We start from the raw sequence: 21899 nt of genomic DNA, 5'->3' as shown, positions 1-21899 counted from the left end.
TCCCCTTAAGATCTGTTTAGTCTTGCCGGTGGCTTCCCACTTCCCCATCCCTACACAGACTGGGTTTTCCCTCTGTTCCCCTCCTTGCTCTTTTTCTCTCTTCTCATCTGGCAAGTTCTGAGCGAGAACCTCCCGGTATGTTGTTCTACTGGCGCTCACCTTCAAACGTTGGCCGATGTATCTGAGCCTACGCTCTTTGGGCGATGTAAGCACTCAGTGTCTCCACCCGTCTTCCCGCCACGGCCTGATGTGGACACACGCGCTACCTTCCCACCCCCGAGGATGTCGTTCAGCACATTTGACCTTGAAACCTTAGCCTTGCTTCCTACGGGCTGTGCAGTTCTGACAGGTGATTTTCTCCGGAGACTTCACTTTCCTCACCTGTAAGTGTCAAAGAACACAACAGCATCCAACGGGGTCATATAGAATTTTTAAATCTAGGGTTTGTTGGGCAGGGGAGTAAAGGGTGAATATGTGATCACTTATGTGTGGAATCCAAAAAAAAAAAAATGACGGAATAAAGGAAATCCGAAATAGACTCACAGATATAGAGAGCAAACTAGTGGTTACCAGTGGGCTGAGGGCAGCAGGGAAGGAAAATGGGTTAAGAGGTAAAAACTGTGTGCATAAACATGCTGCAAGGATACGCTATACAGCCCAGGGAAAGAGCCAAGCTTTTGCAGTAACTTTAAATGAGGTATAATCTGTAACAATTTCGATCTCTACATTGTATACATGACACTAACATTATATACCAGCTATAAGGAAGTGAAAGTCACTCAGTCGTGTCTGACTCTTTGTGACGCCATGGACTATACAGTCCATGGACTTCTTCAGGCCAGAATACTGGAGTGGGTAGCCTTTCCCTTCTCCAAGGGATCTTCCCAACCCAGGGATCGAACCCAGGCCTCCTGCATTGCAGGCAGATTCATTACCAGCTAAGCTACAAGGGAAGCCCAAGAATACTGGAGTGGGTAGCCTTTCCCTTCTCCAGATCTTCCTGACCCAGGAATTGAATGGGGGTCTCCTGCATTGAAGGCAGGTTTTTTAGCAACTGAGCTATCAGAGAAGCCCCATATATCAACTATACTTCCATTAAAAAAAAAGTCAAAGAACTTGTATCTGTTTTTAAGCTCTAGGAAATTTTCAGCTAATACATTGGTCAAATATGGCCTGCCTTCTAGTCAATTTTTTTTTTACTGGAAGTTTACTAGGTCTTTGAGATATATTTTCCCTGTCTTACCTTTTGCCTAACTACCATCTTGAAATTGGAAAGCAATCTATTTCACACTGGACATAAACAACCTTTGCACTACATAATTTAAAATTTTTTATTTTTTTACTTTATAAAAGCTATGTCTGTTATTCATTTTTATTGAAGTATAGTTGCTTTACAATGTTGTGAGTTTCCACAGTACAGCAAAGAGAGTTAGTTACGCATATACATACAACTCCTCCTTTTTGGATTTCCTTCCCATTCAGGTCACCACAGAGCCCTGAGTACAGGTTCCCTGTGCTATTCACCAGGCCCCTCTGGCCAGGGGGTTCTCCAGGCAAGAACACTGGAGTGGGTTGCCGTGCCCTCCTCCAAGGGATCTTCCCAACCCAGGGATGCATCCCGCGTCTCTTGTGTCGCTTGCATTGGCAGGCAAGTTCTTTACCACTAGCACCAACTGGGAAGCCGTTTTAAAATTATATATGCTGCTAATTGTTACATATGGCATGAGCTTAAATCACATCAACAGAGAACGATCAGGCTGGAGGCTTCACGGGCCCTCTGAGGGGCAGAGGAGTTTCCATCTCATGGTTGTATCAACCTCTTCATCGACATTTCCCAGCTCCTGCTCCTTAGAAAGTTCTATGAACACCTGAATGGGAGGCAAAGAAGAAGGAAAAACAATAAGCAAGCTGTTGATTGGCCTCAAAAGAAACAGGGAATATACATGGGACTTTTATGTGAAATTTACAGGAACGACGCCAGACCACACGGGGCGACTCACCTTTTCCAAGGTGCACTGAGAGAGGCTGTATTCTTCCAGGTTAAAGTTACGTTTCACTGAAAAAAAAAAAAAGACTGGTAGTAGATGCTTGCAATTTATTTATTACCAACCATCTTTTCAAAGTCATCTGAAATAAAAGTGCCAGTAATGAATATAAATGGAACACAGAACGGAATGAACAAATGCTTGGTGAAAGAATGAAAGTGAAAAGTCATAGTGTCGGTATAAATACATATTAAACTCATCTTGATATTAGAATTTTCTCACGTTACTTACCGATAATATGGTTTACTACTGGGTGGGCCACAGAGTTCTTTCGTAACATCTTATGGAAAAACTCAAACGAACTTCATACCCAACCTATTACTTAGTGGGTGTATCTTGGGGAGCCAGCTAAGTTCCTTGAGGGGCTGAGGAATTCACCGATACATTCTTACACATGAGGAAGGTTGCAGTTCCATCGCATTCCCTTTAAAAAGATCTCAAAGTCCTGCGTCACTGTGCTACGGCCAGCTCCTCTGAAGGCCTGTCTCTCTGCCGGGCTTCCCCACCAGGAGATCTGCGTGAGACCGGCCATCAGATGTGCTCCACACACACTCACGGGTGCACGGCTCACCGTTTACACACTGAGGATCCTCTGTGCACGAGCCACCCCTGGGTGCCAGGGACGGAGCAGTAGAGATGAGGCAAAGCCTGAACCTCTGCCTTCATGCCGTTTGCATTCTAAAGAGGCACTTACATGTGTAATAAAGTAAATAATAGTAGCTACTCTGGAGAAAAGATCTATCTAGGAAATAAGGGATGTTGGTGCTCTTTTTCCAGGATGGTTTTAAGGAAGCCACAGCAGTAAGGTGATGATTGAGGATAAACCTAAAAGGAGCGAGGAACAGCCTGGGTGTTTAAGGAGCAGAATTCCGGGAGAAGGATTGGAGTGTGAGGCCTGGCGCAGGAGCAGGCAGGCGTGTCTGGAGTGTTGGGAAGAGCAAGAAAGCAAGCCAGAGAGTTCTTTCATCTCAAACATGGGGAGTCAGGCACCGTCCTGGGCTCTTCCAGATGAACTTACTCAGTCCTCCTGGTAATTCTGCCAAGTGGCCACTGATACTACCTTTCACTTAGAGACGAGCCATCTAGACACACAGGGGTTACGTAGCTTTACCAATGTCTCCTAGCTTGCAGCTTGTTCTAAAAATAGAACTACTCTGTGATCTAAAGAAAGTGAAAACACCAATTCAAGAAGATTCATACACTCCAATGTTCAAAAACAGTGCTGTCTACAATAGCTAAGATAGGGACGCAAACTAAGTGTCCATCGACAGATGAGCGGATAAAGAAGGTGTGCTGTGTATCTAAATATCTCACATAAAGTAAAAACTACAAGGATATACTGTGCAGCACAGGGGATACAGCCGGTATTTTGCACTAATTTTAAAGCGAGTATAATCTACAAAAGCTTTGAACCACTACTTTGTAGGCCTGAAACAGATATAACAGTGTGAATCGACTTCACATCAATTGAAGAATGAACATTATTAAGGTAAGAACTAATTCTTCAAGGGTTTTACTTAAAAATGGCCATTCTTACCTGTCTCTAACTTGTGAAAGGCCTGGGAGAGGGGCTGAACGTCCCGCACAGGCAGTCTGTAAGCCGAGAAGGAGGAGTACCTGGAGGCAGAAACAGTGTCACACTTTATCTTGAGTTTCAAGGGGGAAAATGACCATCAAAAAAACTGCTGATGTTAAAAGTTAGTAAATAAATTTTATTATTAAAAAATTTATTAACAGATAAAATGAATGCAAATTAACACTTGGCTTCAGTATGAAACAATAAGATAAATTTCAATAGATATTTCTTGCAGTGGCTTTGTTGGCTGGCGGCTGGAGATAATTCTCCTGGAAATGACCCAGTATAATTACATTTATGCTCCAATTCTTCGACCATCTGATGCAAAGAGCTGACTCACTGGAAAAGACCCTGATGCGGGGTAAGATGGAGGGCAGGAGAAGAGAGCAAGGGAGGATGAGATGGTTGGATGGCATCACCGACTCGATGGACATGAATTTGAGCAAACTCCAGGAAACAGTGAAGGACAGGGGAGTCTGGCATGCTGCAGCCCACGGGGTTGCAAAGAGTCAGACACCATTTAGCAACTGAACAACAACGCTCAGTTTAGTTTATTCAAACCTTTTTCTCGTGCCACACAGGCAATCTGAATGAATCCCTTTGATGAGTTTGAGTCATTTAGAACTAATCCCAACATGTCATCCTTGTAACCAGAAAGCAAAGGCAAGAGACACATGGTTGAGAGGGAGGGTCATAACAGTGGGGGGACTGAGACGGCTTTACATGTGAAAAAGAAAAGCACGACGTGAGAGCTGTGAGTCAAGTTTGATTTGGGGCAAAATGAGGACTATCGCCTGAGAGGCAGCGCCTGAGGTCGCTCTGAGACACTGCTCCGAAGAGGCGGCGGGGCAAGGTCGGCATGGAGGTGATTCTGGTGGGGGGGGGGGGGGGGGGGTACGTGCAATCAGGCACGTGTTTTTTTTTGCAGAGGATTCTGCTGGTCCGGTGACGGTTGCTGCTGACCACGAGGAGCCGTCATCACCATAAAGGAGGTTAGTGCTTTTCTAGATGCGGGGAGGTGCAAGAGCTGGGCTCGTAAAATGGGCTCCTGAGAACATCTAACCATCTGAGGACCGGAGCTGTTTCTCCGGAGCACAGATGCCTCATGCCTGCCCTCCCCTGGAACGCTCTCGGGGGCGTTGGAGGGCCGCAGCTGCAGCAGCAATCCTTGTAGAGGGAGGCGGGCCGACGGCTTGTGCCAACCTGCAGTTGACCCAGCTCGAAGGAGCGGAAGTGCCGGGGCTGATTTCTGCCCCTGTCACCTCAGGCCCATGCACGGCTCCTTCCAGACAGACTGTGAAGCCCCCGGCCGCTCAGACCCTGGTCTCCGCCCAGCCCGCCTCTCCTGCCTCTCCATCCGCATCAAAGCTGCGGCTCGAGGGTCTGGGAACGGGGCTGAGTCTGCGCCCCCGCACCCCGCTAGATAATTCCGTTACTTTGTACCCCGCACGCCGCTAGATAATTCTGTTACTTTGTACTCGGTGTTACGCCCTGCTTCTTCCGTGGCTTCTCCCCACAAGGAATTTCAAATTCAGCTCCTGCCCCAGCTCCCTGCCCTCCCCTTAAAAGCCACACCCCTCTGCCTCTATGCTCACACACTCCCCTCTGTTCTTCACTGTGAGGCAGGGAAACCCCACTAAAGGGACATGCGTTGATGATCCCGGTTGCCGTTTCCGATGGGGCCGATTCCCCCTGAACAGTTGTGTCTTTAAGATGGTAAATATTTGCATCTTTTAAATATTTACAGGGAAGCCTGGGGAAGGTGTCCCAGGCTGGCTGCGCTTCTCTGAAGATTCAGGTCATCAGAACTGCCTCTCCGGTTTTTCCAAGTCCCGCTCCAGACCTGGGGACCAGCCTCGGGTGGCCGCGGAGGCCCAGGCCAGTGTCCCCAGGCCTCCCTGTGGGGGAGGGGGGCACATCTTTCTGGGGACTCTCACAAATCTCCTATGATCGGGAAGGCTTAAATCCGTTTCTGAGGTCCCTCCCTTGATGCTGAAGTCTCATCGCCCTGAAGTGCTCACGGAGCAGAGAAGGAACCATGGATGGGAAAAGCCAACCTGCTCCTCCACAACCAAGAGCGCCTTCACCTTTCCTGCTGGGCGGCCTGAGGGAAAAGCCGCAGGACCTCCGTGTGGACCGACATCCCCTGGGAAGCCTCCTTCAGCTTTAATTCCAGAATGTAATCCTTGCCAAGGCTGTTTTTCAGGTGTTGGATGGAGCCGATGCATCTGTAAACGAGAAGGAAGACATGCTGGAAAAACCTCGCCCTGGGATTCTGTCCTGTTATTCCTAAATTTCAGATCTAGGGAAAGGGGTCCCTGAAGGAGGGGGGAAGAGTGTCAGCTGGTTACAGTGGTTTTGCCCTTTTCATGTTGTTGCTGGTTAGTGGCTAAGTTGTGTCCAGGTGTTTGCGACCCCATGGACTGTAGCCCGCCAGGCTCTTCTGCTCATGGGATTCTCCAGGCAAGAACACTGGAGTGGGCTGCCATTTCTTTCTCCAGAGGATCACCCAGAACCAGGGATCCAACCTGCATCTCAGATTCTTTACCGCTGAGCCACTGGGCAAGCCTGGCCCTTTCATAGCAAGCCTCGTTTAGAAATCCAGGGCAGGCTTGGCCGGCACCCACCTCAGCCTGCCGGACACCATGATGGCCACACGGTCGCACACGGCCTCCGCCTCAGCCATGGAGTGGGTGGTCAGCAGGGCCCCCCGCGCCGTGTTTCTGACGGCTCTCTGGATCGTCTGCCTGAATGAGCCCCAACAGTAACGCCGTATTTTAAAAGGGAGAGAATAGAGACGGAACGGCAATTTTACGGATAAAACACAATTCATGAATCATATTTAAATTCTAAACTTAAAAAACCAAACAGGAAAATGTGATTACATACAAGGTTTTGATAAAAGTTTTTAGGTGTTTTTAGGTGTGTTAATGGCATTCTGGTTAAGCTAAAAAAAAAGAAAATTTCATTTCTTTGGCAGAAGTTAACTAAAATGTTTATAAATGAAGGGTATGCTGCCTAGCATTTGCTTCAAAATAACTGGAAAGCAGCAAAAGGAAGTGGGTGGAGGCAAAGGCGAAGAAAGATTGGCCTTACATGGAGAGCATGTGGCTGATAGAGGCATATATGATTCTCTTTCCATTTGCATAAAATTTCCATAACAAAGTTCTTTTAAAAGGTTGGGAAGATACTGGACAGACACAAATATGAACGTGGACTGGAGGGTTTTATAACTCCAAATATAAAGTCCTCGACAGGAACATAAGAAGAATTTAAAACCTATTGAAAGAAAATCTAGATTAACAAATTTAACAGGTTAGGTAGAGGCGGGGGGAGAAAAAAGCAAAGGAGGAAAATGTATTAGCAAGCCAATAGTTCCTAAGAAAAAAGTCACAGACATCTCAATAATCGGCAAAATTAATCTACATTCCAAATCGCAAGACCTAAAACGCCAGCAAGATCTTGAGAGGTTTTCTAACCCCACGTGAACGCCGCTCGAAGCTGGTGCCCTACGAGGGGATGTGCTGCTCAGTTGCTCGGTCGTGTCCGAGCCCGCCAGGCTCCCCGTCCACGGGGCTCTCCAGGCAGGAACACTGGAGCGGGCTGCCATGCCCTCTTCCAGGGATCTTCCCGACCCAGGGACCGAAGTCCCGTCCCCTTTGTCGGCAGGCGGGTTCCTTACTGCTGAGCCACCAGGGAAGCCCCTGGGAGAATCTACTTGTTAAACACTGGTTTCCCAGGTCCTGCGAGTTGTCTCCGCTCAGCTAGGGGTCAGTGGATCTGCATTTCCAAGGTCAGCTTAAAAACGCTCCTTTCACGGAAGGCCCCTCCTCCTGGCCCTGCGGGCACTGCTCACCACAGCTGCTTCTGCTCCGTGGGGTCCAAGCCCGTGGACGGCTCATCCAAAAGCAGGATGGGTGGGTCTCCCAGGAGGCTCAGCACAAAACACAGCTGCAAGGCAGAGACACGGGGCTGTTCCTGCCACCACCCGCCACCCGCAGAGGAAGCCCGCCGGACACACGCACCTTTCTGGCTGCCCCTCCTGGTAACTTCTGCACGGGAACGTTCAGCTGTTCATGCAGCTTGAAGGCGTCCACCAGCCTGGCGGGAAACAGGGTCAGATGGTGAGATCAGGAGACGATGTGGAGAGAAGGTAAACCATACGCAGGGGTTACGGCCCCGGGTCCCCTCCTTGGCGCCATCACTCTCAGAACTAACCGTCAACGCAACGCTGCAAAGCAATTCTCCTCCAACTAAAAAAAAAATTAAAAATCTAACCATCAAAGAATAAAGTTTATTCTGAATACGAAAGATTTACATCTCATAAAAAAATTTTAAAACTAACTTGAATTCTCATGAAATAGGTGATTATTCATGATCATTCATTCAGTCAACATTTTTTCAATTTATTTTGTTGAAGCGTAGCTGATTTACAATGTCGTGTTAATATCTGCCGCACAGCACAGTGAGTCAGCTACACGAATGCACGTCCTTTTCCATATTCTTTTCCCTTACGGTCTAACCCAGGATACTGACTAGAGTCCCCTGGGCTGTACAGGAGGACTTTGTTATTCATCCATTCTGTGTGTGAGAGCTGGCACCCGCCAAGCCCAGGCTCTCTCTCCATCCCTCCATATCTCCGGGTCCCCGGGCAAGCACAAGTCTGTTCTCTGTGAGTCTATTCCTGTGCCTTCGAGAAGTTCGTTTGTGCCACAGTTTAGATTCCACGTGTTAGTGATACCCTGCGTTTCATTGAACACCGACAACTACTCTACGCCGTTTACTGTTAAATGCCCCCCAGCCGGGGATGCAGGGTTTGGCCCCTGGCCTCCATCCCCGCTCCACCCCTGCGGCTCCCGGAGGATGGAGATGGCCCCCTACTCCCCACTCCTTATCAGCCTCGGCACAGAGGAGCCTCACGGGCGTGCAGTACCGTGAGATGGCCACTCGGGCGTCTGCTCGCTGCAGCCCTTTCACGGCGGCAAACACCTCCAGATGGTCGCGCGTGGTCAGGCTGGGCCACAGCACGTTCTCCTGGGGACAGTAGCCCAGGAACCGGATGCTGGCGTCCCCCTGCTGACCTGGATCCGAACCGTACCCCGTCAGCTCGACCTGAGAAAGTGCGCTGGTTTCAGAAACGTGCAAGCCCGTCTTCAGCCACGTGATTCCTCAAGAAACTGACCTGCGGCTAACAAATGCCTCAAGTTTTTGAACATCAAAGAAATCCTACAGAAGTCACCCCGTATATTTATTACAGAAAGCTATTTAAACCACTCGCAGCACAGCCTCACAAGGACGTCACCTCTGTTACATCATGTCTACTTGGGGAGCGGAAACCCCATCTTCATTTGCGCTACCTCTCCAGCCGTTGGCGTCGTCATCCCAGATATCATTCTGACAGACGAGCTTTTACCAGCACCGCTAGGTCCCAGCAACCCCAAAATTTCTCCTGAAAGAGAGGCACCCGCCATCAGGACTGGAAGTCAAACAATAACATAAATCTGCTTCTTCAGCAGCTTTCTGAGATACACGTTCAGCTCCATTGCCATTTTGAAATTTACATCATATGTGTAATTCATGTCACCAAAACATGTTCTTTAACCCCTATAATTAGATAAAACATTTTGAAAAAAAAGCTTAGAGACTGACATTTGCTGTCCATATATGGGTCTTTTTTCAGATTACTTTTCCAGTGGAAAAAGGTGCCCATAATTTTTTATACGGCTGACGGCTGACCTGCTGAGGACCTAAGCAATTCCTAAACCTGGGGAGCCAGGCACCTTTCCTCCATCTCAAACTCCACCACCTGTGTCTGAGTCATTATCATCTTTCATCTGTGATGGTACGATGATATGAAAGCCTCTTAACTTGTCCACCACCCAAATTCATGGACAAATAATAGCCAGGGTGAAATATTTTTCAAAGTATCAATTAAATGGTGACAAAAACCCTCTAGAGGCATTCTGCTCAAGTGGCCTGAGACCCCGTGGGTACTGCTCACCTCTGAGAGCATCCCTTCCGATCACAGAGCATCTGCTGGCCCCTCTGAGCGCCTTACCCACTCCAAAGGCACACCTGGGTCTGAGCCCTCGCTGTTTCCTCCGTCTGGGATGCTCTTATCTCTGCATGCGAACATCGCTGGTACCTTCTTATCATCTAGTGCTGAGCTGTGCCAAGTCGCTTCAGTCGTGTCTGACCCTGTGTGAACCCCATGGACTGCAGCCCGCCAGGCTCCTCTGTCCATGGGTTTCTCCAGGCAAGAATACTGGAGTGGGTTGCCATGCCCTCCTCCGGGAATCTTCCCGACCCAGGGACTGAACCCAGGTCTCTCATGTCTCCTGTGCTGGCAGGTGGGTTCTTTATCACTACACTGACCTGAAGCCTGTCATCACCTGGATTTGGCCTAACTGTCTCTGCTCAAGAAAAGTCTTCCCTAACCCTAAGCTAGGGAAACCACTAGACCATTCAGGTATGACCTAAATCAAATCCCTTATGATTATACAGTGGAAGTGAGAAATAGATTTAAGGGACTAGATCTGATAGATAGAGTGCCTGATGAACTATGGAATGAGGTTCGTGACATTGTACAGGAGACAGGGATCAAGACCATCCCCATGGAAAACAAATGCAAAAAAGCAAAATGGCTGTCTGGGGAGGCCTTACAAATAGCTGTGAAAAGAAGAGAGGCAAAAAGCAAAGGAGAAAAGGAAAGATATAAGCATCTGAATGCAGAGTTCCAAAGAATAGCAAGAAGAGATAAGAAAGCCTTCTTCAGCGATCAATGCAAAGAAATAGAGGAAAACAACAGAATGGGAAAGACTAGAGATCTCTTCAAGAAAATTAGAGATAGCAAGGGAACATTTCATGCAAAGATGGGCTCGATAAAAGACAGAAATGGTACGGACCTAACAGAAGCAGAAGATATTAAGAAGAGGTGGTAAGAATACACAGAAGAACTGTACAAAAAAGATCTTCACTACTAAAATAATCACGATGGTGTGATCACTCATCTAGAGCCAGACATCCTGGAATGTGAAGTCAAGTGGGCCTTAGAAAGCATCACTACAAACAAAGATAGTGGAGGTGATGGAATTCCAGTTGAGCTGTTTCAAACCCTGAAAGACGATGCTGTGAAAGTGCTGCACTCAATATGCCAGCAAATTTGGAATACTCAGCAGTGGCCACAGGACTGGAAAAGGTCAGTTTTCATTCCCATCCCAAAGAAAGGCAATGCCAAAAAATGGTCAAACTACCACATAATTGCACTCATCTCTCACGCTAGTAAAGTAATGCTCAAAATTCTCCAAGCCAGGCTTCAGCAATACGTGAACCGTGAACTTCCAGATGTTCAAGTTGGCTTTTTAGAAAAGGCAAAGGAACAAGAGATCAAATTGCCAACATCTGCTGGATCATGGAAAAAGCAAGAGAGTTCCAGAAAAACATCTATTTCTGCTCTATTGACTATGCCAAAGCCTTTGACTGTGTGGATCACAATAAACTGTGGAAAATTCTGAAAGAGATGGGAATACCAGACCACCTGACCTGCCTCTTGAGCAATCTGTATGCAGGTCAGGAAGCAACAGTTAGAACTGGACATGGAACAACAGACTGGTTCCAAATAAGAAAAGGACTACGTCAAGGCTGTATATTGTCACCCTGCTTATTTAACTTCTATGCAGAGTACATCATGAGAAACACTGGGCTGGAAGAAGCACAAGCTGGAATCAAGATTGCCAGGAGAAATCTCAATAACCTCAGATATGCAGATGACACCACCCTTCTGGCAGAAAGTGAAGAGGAACTAAAAAGCCTCTTGATGAAAGTGAAAGAGGAGAGTGAAAAAGTTGGCTTAAAGCTCAACATTCAGAAAACAAAGATCATGGCATCTGGTCCCATCGCTTCATGGGAAATAGATGGGGAAACAGTGGAAATAGTGTCAGACTTTATTATTTGGGCTCCAAAATCACTGCAGATGGTGATTGCAGCCATGAAATTAAAAGACAGTTACTCCTTGGAAGGAAAGTTATGACCAACCTAGATAGCATATTAAAAACAAGAGACATTACTTTGCCAACAAAGGTCCATCTAGCCAAGGCTATGGTTTTTCCAGTGGTCATGTATGGATATGAGAGTTGGACTGTGAAGAAAGCTGAGCGCAGAAGAATTGATGCTTTGGAACTGTGGTATTGGAGAAGACTCTTGAGAGTCCCTTGGACTGCAAGGAGATCCAACCAGTCCATTCTAAAGGAGATCAGTCCTAGGTGTTCATTGGAAGGACTGATGCTAAAGCTGAAACTCCGATACTTTGGCCACCTCATGCAAAGAGATGACTCCTTTGAAAAGACTCTGATGCTGGGAAGGATTGGGGGCAGGTGGAGAAGGGGACGACAGAGGATGAGATGGCTGGATGGCATCACGGACTCGAAGGACGTGGTTTTGGGTGAACTCCGGGAGTTGGTGATGGACAGGGAGGCCTGGCGTACTGCGATTCATGGGGTCACAAAGAGTCAGACACGACTGAGCGACTGAACTGACTGACTGAACCCTAAGCTTCCCTGGTGGCTCAGATGGTAAAGAATCCACGTGCAATGCATGAGACCTGGGTTCAATCCACGTGTTGGGGGGATCCCTGGAGAAGGGAATGGCAAGCCTCTCCAGTATTCTTGCCTGGAGAATCCATGGACAGAGGAGCCTGGTGGGCCACAGTCCATGGGGTCGCAAAGAGTCGGACACGACTGAGCAACTGAGGCTTTCCGCCTCCAGCCCTAAGTGAACGTGGCCCCGAGTCACTCAGGTCATTTCACAGATTTGAATGTTCCCTGTAGAACCTGCCAGTGTGACATCTGAAACTTCTCTTGATAAGTCATTTTTGTCTAGTGAGCCCTCTGGGGATGCAAAAGCTATGAGGTCATGCATTTGTTTATTTGTTTCATAATTATCTTTCCGGATTCTTAAACAGCCCCTGGCACACTCAAAAAAACATATGTTGAATGAGTGAATGAACGCTTCAACAAATACAACGGTGTCGATAACCTCGATGTTCAGGGGGTATTATTTCTAAAAATAATGGCGAATTTAAACAGTGACTGTTCCGAACCTTTTTTAACACAGAAGGAGATGTTTCTCACTGCTGTCTTCTTCCTCCTTCTTGAAAAGCACCTTTTCTTCTGGCCTGCATATTCTTTGTGCAGACAGCTAGCAATTATGACCGGTTTCTGGAACAGAGAACAGCGTGAGTTTCCCCTTAAGCAGCAGTCACTTTTCATTTCTGTGCTCTGCCTCCTGGAACCTCTCTTGCCCTCTGTCATGAACCAAACCATGTTTGCGTCAAGGGCAATCCACGTTGCTTGTCTCAAATGTAGCATGCACTCGTGGGTGCTGACAATACTTCTTGCTAAAAACAGATGAATGAGTAGAGAATATAAATATTACTCAGTTATAAAAAGAATGAAATCATGGCGTTTGCAGCAACATGGGTGGACCCAGAGATGGTCACACTAAGTGAAGGTGAGTCAGAAAGATACAGACAAACGTCACATGAAATCACTTCTACGTGGAATCTGAACTATATCACAAATAAACTTATCTATGAGACAAACAAAAAATCAGTGGACTGAGTATCATTAGTATCAAATGAGCATCGAACAGCATCATTTCAGGCTGGCTGCTTGCCTTTCAATAACAGAAGTGTCTAAAGTCATGTGAATACCTCCCACATCAAAATCAAAGAGTAATCCTTAAAATCTTAATCTCTACCCGGCATTCTATAACAAATCTCCCGTAAATTCTTTGACTCATGAAACTGGGGGTTTGAAATCGCAGCTCTACACATCCAAGGCCATTTTCCTCAAACAAACAAACAAAGATGAAACCAGTGTGATTTGCATTCTTCTTGGAGCATCAAGGACTTTGAAAGAAGTGCCTGCATATTTAGGAGTTACATAAATGCATGGATTCCCTGGTGGTCAGTAGTAAAGAACACGCCTGCAGTGCAGGAGATGCAAGCCACGCGTGTTCAGTCCCTGGGTCAGGAAGATCCCCCGGAGGCGGACATGGCAGCGCGCTCCAGCGTTCTTGCCCGGAGAATCCCAGGGACGGGGGAGCCTGGCGGGCTGCCGTCCCTGGGGTCACACAGTCAGACACCGCTGAGCACGACACACACCCAACTCCAGACTTTCTCAACGAAACCCAGCACCTCAACCTCTACTCCTGAGCTGCTGAGCATTCCATTAACACCCATTTGGCCACTTGCGTCCCCACCTCCTCTATTGACGTGTTCAGGGCGGTGGCTGTTCTTATTCTTTCTGCTTGGACATCTTCGTCTTCAGCTACAGGTTTTTCTGCGTTTGAACGAGCATCTCTGCTTTGGGGGGAAATTCTACAGAAAAGATGAAGTAGACAGCATGCGATTTTTTTGGTAGGTGTCAAAGATGCCTCAAACATCAGCTTCTCTAACTATCCCTTCCATGTGCCCCCATAGACTTGCACACCCAGCTATAGTAAAAGCGGGTAACCAACGAGCTCCTGCTGCACGTCCAGGGAGCTCAGCATCGTGTGGCAGCCTGGACGGGCGGGGAGCTTGAGGGGGAACGGATACAGGCATATGCTGGGTGGAGTTGCTTTGCTGCTCACCTGAAACTATCTCACTGGGGTCGCCCGCACCGTTATACAAGGTAAAAAGCTAAGAAAAGTCAGCTTCTCTGTGACTTCCCCGTGGTCCTTTCAACAAGCTGGTGATGAGGCTGACTATGGACAGCAAGTCTTCTTTGGCCAGGAAGGCCCACCCCTGCAGTTGAACCCCCTTCTCCGTGTTGCTGTGGTTCTCCTAACGAGCGTCTCTGACCCTTTCAAATTTATCAGCTTTGAAAATCAGGTCCCCTGCATTCTTCTCTGCTGACTCTGAGCCCATGTTACTCACACCCAGTATCTGCCTGGTATCCTTCACTGTTTGGCGCTTCCCTGGTGGCTCAGAAGCTGCCTGCAGTGCCAGAGACCTGGGTTCGATCCCTGGGTCAGGAAGATCCCTGGAGAAGGGAATGGCAGCCCCCCCACCCCAGTGTTCCTGTCTTGACTGTGACCCTTACTAGAGTCCCTCCCCTGCTGAAACACTCTGAGTTGTGCGGCCAAACCAACTCCATCCTATCCCTCTGGTCGGGCATGTGTGAGCCTCTTGAGTGGGAAAAGGGCATATTTGAGTTCTCATTAAAATGCTTTTCTCAGTAGATATACTCTATTGAAGTATAGTTGACTTACAATGTTTCAGGTGCATGGCAAGGTGATTCAGTTACACGTACATACATTTATTATTTTTCAGATTATTTTCCTTTGTTACTTATTATAAGATATTGACCACAGGTCCCAGGTCCCTGTGCTATACAGTAGCCCTTTCTTGCTTACAGAATATCTTTTTTTTTTAGTCAGAAATCTAGCATTCTATGCATAAGTCAAACAAGTATTTGAGTTCTCATTAAATTTTTGAGAGCTTGAAAGCTCCCTTCAGCTGACTAATGGCAGAACTCTGCCTGGTGGGGGTGACTTAGTCATTCAGTCGTGTCCGACTCTCGCCACCCCATGCACTTATAGCCCGCCAGGCTCCTCTGTCCTTGGGATTCTCCAGGCAAGAATACTAGAGTGGGTTGCCATTTCCTTCTCCAGGAATTCTTCTCGACCCAGGGATCAAACCCGGGTTTCCTGCATTGCAGGAAGATTCTTTTACCGACTGAGCTACAAGGGAAGCCCCTGCCTAGGTGTCCCGTTTCCCGGCAGTTCAGCCAGAAATCCATCGGCCGTGCCGAAAATCAGCATGCTATTCATACTGTCATACAAATCAGCATTAAGAGGCTGGGGGTGCAGCCACTCCCTAGGAATATTAAAATGCAATATGAAGTATGAAATTAACTTTTATCCCAACCTGAAAACAGGATCCTTTTGCATTATTTTCTTTCCACATTTTGCTTCTAGGCATCGCAGGACGAACATGAAGAGCAAAGCCTGAAAGTAAGGCTAGGAGCAAAGAAACAGTTACACTGAGGGGTGAGTCCACATCAGAAACATCTGAATCATAGTTTGGGTCTTTTGTCTTCAGATAAAACAGGTGCGAGGCATGCGTACAGATCAGTTCTATAGTGGCAACCCAGCTCGGGGAACCCGCCTTCTTTCCTTCTTCCTGTTGTACAACCGACATCCGGTCTGTCAGCACAGGTGACCTGCTTCTCCTTTCAAAGTTACCGGGAACCCAGGGCTGCCCCCCACCCTGCCGGGCCGTAATTGCTGACAGTAACACCGAAGCCCCTGGCTGTGGGTCTCTCTTCTTCCCTTGCCCCAAACATCTACCCTCAACACAGCAACGGGAGGGAGCTGTATTTTGAGCATAGGCCAGGTCACGGCACTTCCCTGAAAACTCCACTGGCTCCTCGCCCTCACAAAGGAAGATCAAAGTCCTGGACGTGACCCAGGATTGCCAAGCCACCCCCTCTGTTCACCCTCACTCAGCTCGGTTACCTCTGTGACCTTCACTCTCCCCCCTGTGGCTACCCTGCCCCACCCACCTGGCCACCCGCCGGCATCAAGCCAGGGTCACTCTCCCGCCTCCTCCGGGAATCTTCCTCCCCGTGACGTCCCCACAGCTCGCTTCCTTGCCTCCTGCGGGCTTTTATTTTTGAAGTCCATCCTTTCGCACAGCATGTTATTTTCTTAGTTTATTATCTGCCTCCTTCCACCAGAGTTGAAGCCCCATGAGGGCAAGGACTACCAGTTTTGATCTATGCCTAGAAAAGTACTGCCACATATGCACAGACACTAATTTTCTTCAGCCCACATGCACCAGTATAATCATTTTCCCTTTTCCCTTTTATTTTTTACTTTTGCTTTGTTTATCTCTAATTGCAAAGGATTTAAGTTGTATTGCATGGATTTCTTTACAAACTCTCAAATTTGAGAGGCAGTAGACAGGATAAACAAGAAAATCTAATTTTATGTGACATTCTGGATTTACACAGTCCATTCATGCATGTGAGAAGTAACTAGAACGTAAAATCGTATCTGAATGTGATTGCTTTGTCTAAGACTATCTTAAAAACACTTTCAAAGTTGGTACACTTCAGACAAGATCAAAGAGTTACTACGGTAAATGATAACCCCCCCAAAAAAAGTGGGCAGTGAGGTAGAAAAGCCGTCTTACTATTAGGCACACTAGAAAGTCAGCTGCACTCAGGTCATAATTTGCCCCTTGATATTTTATCCTGTATCGAGGGATTCTCTGCAAAGACAAAAAAAAAAAAAGGCTCAATGGAAATTCATCAGCATTCTTATTTGCATTTAATTAACAGGGAATTTTACATATTGGAGATTTCTCTCATTAAGTCTGATTCCCACTATGTGCCCTGGTGACAAGCAATTCCCCACAGAGAAAAGAGAGGACCCCTACCCAACCCTGCCTGCCTCTCCAAGGAGGTGACCTAAGTCTGTCCATCTCCTCCTTCTATTTTTCCTTGATATTTTGGTTTAATGTTTGCTGACCGTCTACTCAAGCGTAACAGACAGAGGGGTCTACACGGTGAATGGTTCTAGGGCTCCACCTTTGCCCTAAATGGCCCCAGGAGCCGTCCTGGGTCCCAGGGGCGACTGTTTCCACCACAATAATTAGTCCCATCCTGTGATTCTTTCTTCATCAGCAACGCGCTCAGAAAGTCACTCATTCCTCCCCAGCCGTGTGCGTGACACACGTGGGTTGGTGTATCTCACCTCACAGGGCGACTTGCATCTTAGGAGAGAAACGCTCCGCGCGAAGGAATGAGTTTGCAGTAGGGAATTCCAGGCAGTGCCAGTGAGGGAAAGGGCAGTCTGCCGCGGACTTCCCGGGTCCCTGGGAGCACACGGGCTCAGGGGGGCCCTCGAGACTGCCTTTAAGCCACCACCTCCGGGCAGACGGCGTGCTCCTGGCCGAGCTCTCCCGCTCGCCTCGCCGGCCGGCTCCTCCTGTGTGAAGCGCCTCGGCCTCCTCAGCGCCCCATGCACCCTCTCCTGAGTCCCTGCCTTGGCCTCCCCCACCGGCCCCCGCCCACTGTTCAGGACCCTGCAGGGTCCTTGGGCTCCCCAGGGACCCAGCTGGGCTCGGAACCTTGCCCTCGCCCCTCGCTGTCTCCTTGGCAACCTCGAGGCCCCTGGCGCTGACCGGCTGAGGCTGCTCTGCCTTCGTCTCCACTAAACGGTGAAAGGAGGACCAGTGCCACCTGCTTGCTGTGGCGCCTCAACTACTGGGACAGTGCATAGCAAAGCTGTTGCTTGGTGTTCAGTCGCTCAGTCGTGTCTGACTCTTTGTGACCCCATGGACCGCAGCACCCCAGGCCTCCCGGTCCATCACCAACTCCTGGGGTTTACTCAAACTCATGTCCACTGAGTTGGTGATGCCATCCAACCATCTCATCCTCTGTTGTCCCCTTCTCCTCCTGCCCTCAATCTTTCCCAGCATCAGTGGGCCAAAGTACTGGCGCTTCAGCATCAGCTTACTTCTATTTCTCAATGAGTAGGTGTTATTGTATGGGAGTATATGCTCACGCTGGATAATGAATACCCAAGGAATCAGGCAATATGTTTCTATCTGGCATTTGTTTTAAATACATTTGACAGTGCTTACGTTTTGTAAAGTGCACATGGCAGAAGCTTTTATTTTTAGTTTTTGGCTGCCTGGTATGGTTTTTGGGATCTTAGTTCTCTGACCAGGGATTGAACCTGGGCCCTCCACCGTAAAAGTGCTGAGTCTTAACTGCTGCCCGCCAGTAATTCCTGGCAAAGCTTTCAAAATGGCTTTATTGTGGTTAAATTCTCATGCCATAAAATTCATTCATTTTAAGTGTACGATTCAAAGCTTTTTAGTAAATTTGCAGAGCTGCAAGAGCATCACTGCAATTCGACTTAGGGACATTTCCACCACCCTAAAGAGACACCTATTCCTTTCCCCCCTCAGCTCCCAGGAAAACACCAGCCTGCTGTCTGTCTCTGTAGATTTAGGCAAAGGACTTTAAGAGGCTGCACATTCAAAATTAATGGCACATTAGATAACATTTCTTACCTGTTGCAAAAAAGCTGTAAATCCACTCAAGGTTGCTGAGGGAACTAAAGTCATGCAAGTTATCAGGACAGGGACGTCTGGAGCAAATAGCATGATGATGCCAAACGCGATGACCGTGACCTACAAGGCAAGGGCGACACGTTAGCGCCGTTAGTGTGGGCCGCCCACTGATACTTGAGGAAATGCGTGAGATGGCAGGCGCTCTGATCAAATACACGGGAGCTTTCCCTCGTGCAGGCACAGTCCTCTCAGAGGGAGGAGCGAAGGGAGGAGATTTTGTTATGAGAAAGTGTATGACCTTCCGCTCCTAACAGGAAATTCTTAGAGGGAAAATCTGGAGACGAAGGTGAGAGCTAAATTGTTCAGACTCACTGAGACCTCAGTTTTATCCCGAGTCGGTCACTAATTTTTGTGTGACTTTAAATAGGTTACTTGATACAAACTATTATGTACAGGACGGATAAACAAGGTCCTGCTACAGCGCACAGGGAGCGACGCTCCATGTCCTGCGATAAACCACAACGGGAAAGAAAGTATGTATGTGACAGCCACTTTGCCGAACAGCAGAAATCAAACTCAACACTGCAAATGAGCTAACTTTAATAAAAAAAATTTAAGAAAAGAAATTATAAAGGATTAAAGCATCAAAGAAAAACAATCCAAAAGCCGAATAATTTTTTCCTTCCATAAAATGAGGAGAATTATGTGAGATAATCGTCATTATTTTTCAAATCTGACGTTTCAATATTCCGTAAATATGTGGTTCCTTTTCAGTGGTATAAAAAATGAAACTGACAATGTAAAGAAAAAGGGAAATAATCAGAAAGTATGACACTGTAACACTGTGGTGTATTTTTCATATTAAGGAAAGAAATTTTTAGTTTGCAAAATTTACTTTGTTTTTGCAATACTGCTTTGTCTTATTTTCATCCATAATAAATTTACAATGAATTGGCAATAAAGGGGGAAAAAAGATCTCCAATCATTTGTAGATACATTTCGATTTGAAACAATGTAGTTTTTCGGTGTCAAAAGTTCAGTTCTTTGCTGTGGTTCTTTATTTGCTAAGGCTCACTTATTCACAAGATAGTGAGATGGTCTTAGTCATCGTATTAATCCACAAACCTAACAGGAAAGGCCTTGGTATCATCGTGCCTCTCCTTAGAAACAACAAAGCCAAATTTCCTTGTTTGTTCGTTTATCCGCTTGCCGCTGAGGAATTCACGGTACGACAGTGCAGACTCCAGCCCGTTTCTACCAGGCGCTGGAGGAAGCCTGTCCTCACCAGGCCTGCATCCCTTACTATGTACAGAACTGGCCGAGGGGCGGGGGGAGACAGGGGGACGGTCTCTGCTCTCTAAGTGGAGAGACATGGAAGCTCCACTCTGGCAAAGTCTGATGTTTCGAGTTCTGGAAGCGCTGTCATACACTGTTGTAGTTGACACACTTTGGAATCTGCTGAGAAAACTCTTTCTCGTTTTTCCCAACTGAAAGCATCACTGCAGACACCCGCTCCCGCAGCGAAAGCCGAGGGGGAGGCGCGGTTCTACCGGAGAAGCTGAGTGAGTCCTCATCTGAGAGGCTGTCGCATCTGTGCAGACAGGGTGAGCAGTGAGTGCCTGGCAACCCGACGGCTGCCTTCTCCCTCGACACACTGTAGCGGGCATTTGTCTAGAAGTGCATTTACTAAGTCTCAGCCTGGAGCAGTTTCTGCTCAACGAGAGCCAACAGCGTGACTGGGCAAAGACATAAAGAAAAAGGAAGCACGACTCTGGGCTGCTGGTGACCTAGGACTGAAGACCAGTAAGCTCAAAGAGCGGCTCCGAGGCTGCTCACACTAGGATGGCTGAGTCCTCACTCACTCTGCAGGAGCAGACCTGTCAGAGGCCCTGCTGGCCAAGAACCCTGATGCCGCCTGATCGCCAGCCCCGAAAGAGACTTTGTTCACAGCCGAAACAACGAGAAAACACAAAGTGTGCGCATGGATGTTTCATCCACCTTTTCTGGACGTATGCAAACCAAGAGTACGGGCTGAAAAGAAATCAACTGTCAGTCAGACTGACCTCTGTTCTGCTTACCCAGCTTCTGGGTTTACATTGTGCAGTATTATTAAGTCTGTTGGCTGGAAAAAAAAAAAAAAAGAGTTCTCACGGCAAAGTACAAATGGAAAGACTTTGGTGTACCAAATTTTCATGACTGTCTCAAAATCAGTCTTTCAAATAAAGTATCTCTATAGACACTACCAGCTGAATACCGAGAAATACTGGGTTGGCCAAAAAGTTTCGCTTGGGTGCTTCCATAACATCTTAACTTTTTGGCCAACCCAATACCACCTAGAGATGTCTGCTGAGAAAGGGTGAGTCAACAGCTAGCTGCTGACCAGGACAATCCGCTGCCAACGTCTTACAGAAATCAGTGGATGACACCATACGCATTTTCTTAGCAGGTAGACTTTGGTTGGGTTCCTCTCATGATTTCAAGACTCCTACTCCAAGAACTGAGAGCTGTGTATGCAAGACAGACATTCAGCCAGCAGCTGAGGAGTTCAGCTAAAAGGCACCTGAAATGCTCGGATCAGGCAGCCCCAGAGTTTTGATAAAACCTTTCCGTCCAAGTTTTCCGCGATCTTACGTGCTTAGTCGCTCGGTCACGTCCAGCTCTTCTGCAACCCCAGGGGCTTCCCAGGTAGCGCTACTACAGAGCCCGCCTGCCAGTGCGGACGCAAGAGAGACAATTTCGATCCCTGGGCAGGGAAGAAGGGAATGGCCACCCACTCCAGTGTTCTTGCCCGGAGAATCCCGTGGACAGAGGAGCCTGGCGGGCCACAGTAAGGTCACAAAGAGTCGGACAGGAGGGAGCGACATAGCAGGCATGGCACACGAACCTTCTCTGTAAATTCGAGTCAAGGTCGTACACGAATTCTCCAGGAACATCACTGACTCCGTAACATGTTACACTCGCTCCCCTCTCTAGGGTGTGATTTTAAGGTATTGGTTGTCCCCATTGCTCAAGGCAAACGTGACTGTCTTTAATGTTACGCTGAAAGTTTAAAAAAGAACTGTTTGTGTAAATACTTACTACATAGAAGCAAAATGACCAAAGGCCGCTATTTTTTCTCCTCTTACGAAAAACAAACGCTATCACGTATGTCAGGAAGACAAGTGAAGCTGCATAACCAAGCGTCATGACAACCTGAAGACGATAGGAA

At 47.6% G+C, this 21899-nt stretch overlaps 1 protein-coding gene and 1 long non-coding RNA gene across 5 annotated transcripts in view; one reads left to right on the top strand and one right to left on the bottom strand.

The window, feature by feature from the left end:
- Positions 1–1361: 1361 nt before the first annotated feature.
- The window catches only part of ABCA6 (ATP binding cassette subfamily A member 6), a 62749-nt gene continuing 42211 nt past the window's right edge, over positions 1362–21899 (bottom strand). For 2 of the 4 annotated variants that reach the window (XM_068976058.1, XM_068976059.1), the window contains 15 exons: positions 21770–21883; positions 18692–18811; positions 16802–16879; positions 15533–15624; positions 13882–13999; positions 12719–12836; positions 8979–9070; positions 8555–8733; positions 7647–7722; positions 7478–7572; positions 6249–6368; positions 5709–5849; positions 3583–3662; positions 2001–2056; positions 1362–1868 (listed from right to left, as the gene is read on the bottom strand). In XM_068976058.1, the coding sequence (XP_068832159.1) occupies positions 1767–1868; positions 2001–2056; positions 3583–3662; positions 5709–5849; positions 6249–6368; positions 7478–7572; positions 7647–7722; positions 8555–8733; positions 8979–9070; positions 12719–12836; positions 13882–13999; positions 15533–15624; positions 16802–16879; positions 18692–18811; positions 21770–21883 (1581 nt within the window). In that variant the 3' untranslated portion in view covers positions 1362–1766. Of the gene's footprint in view, positions 1869–2000; positions 2057–3582; positions 3663–5708; positions 5850–6248; positions 6381–7477; positions 7573–7646; positions 7723–8554; positions 8734–8978; positions 9071–12718; positions 12837–13881; positions 14000–15532; positions 15625–16801; positions 16880–18691; positions 18812–21769; positions 21884–21899 lie in introns of those variants that run through there. The other 2 variants (XM_068976060.1, XR_011145149.1) reach the window with 2 other exon arrangements.
- LOC138082755 (uncharacterized) lies at positions 3834–5783 on the top strand. The gene is made up of 3 exons (XR_011145150.1): positions 3834–3982; positions 4550–4613; positions 5369–5783. It is a non-coding gene; the product is annotated as an uncharacterized lncRNA (long non-coding RNA).

Source organism: Capricornis sumatraensis, chromosome 8 (assembly GCF_032405125.1).
Source record: "Capricornis sumatraensis isolate serow.1 chromosome 8, serow.2, whole genome shotgun sequence".
NCBI lineage: Eukaryota > Metazoa > Chordata > Mammalia > Artiodactyla > Bovidae > Capricornis > Capricornis sumatraensis.
This window is presented reverse-complemented; position numbering and strand designations above follow the sequence as displayed.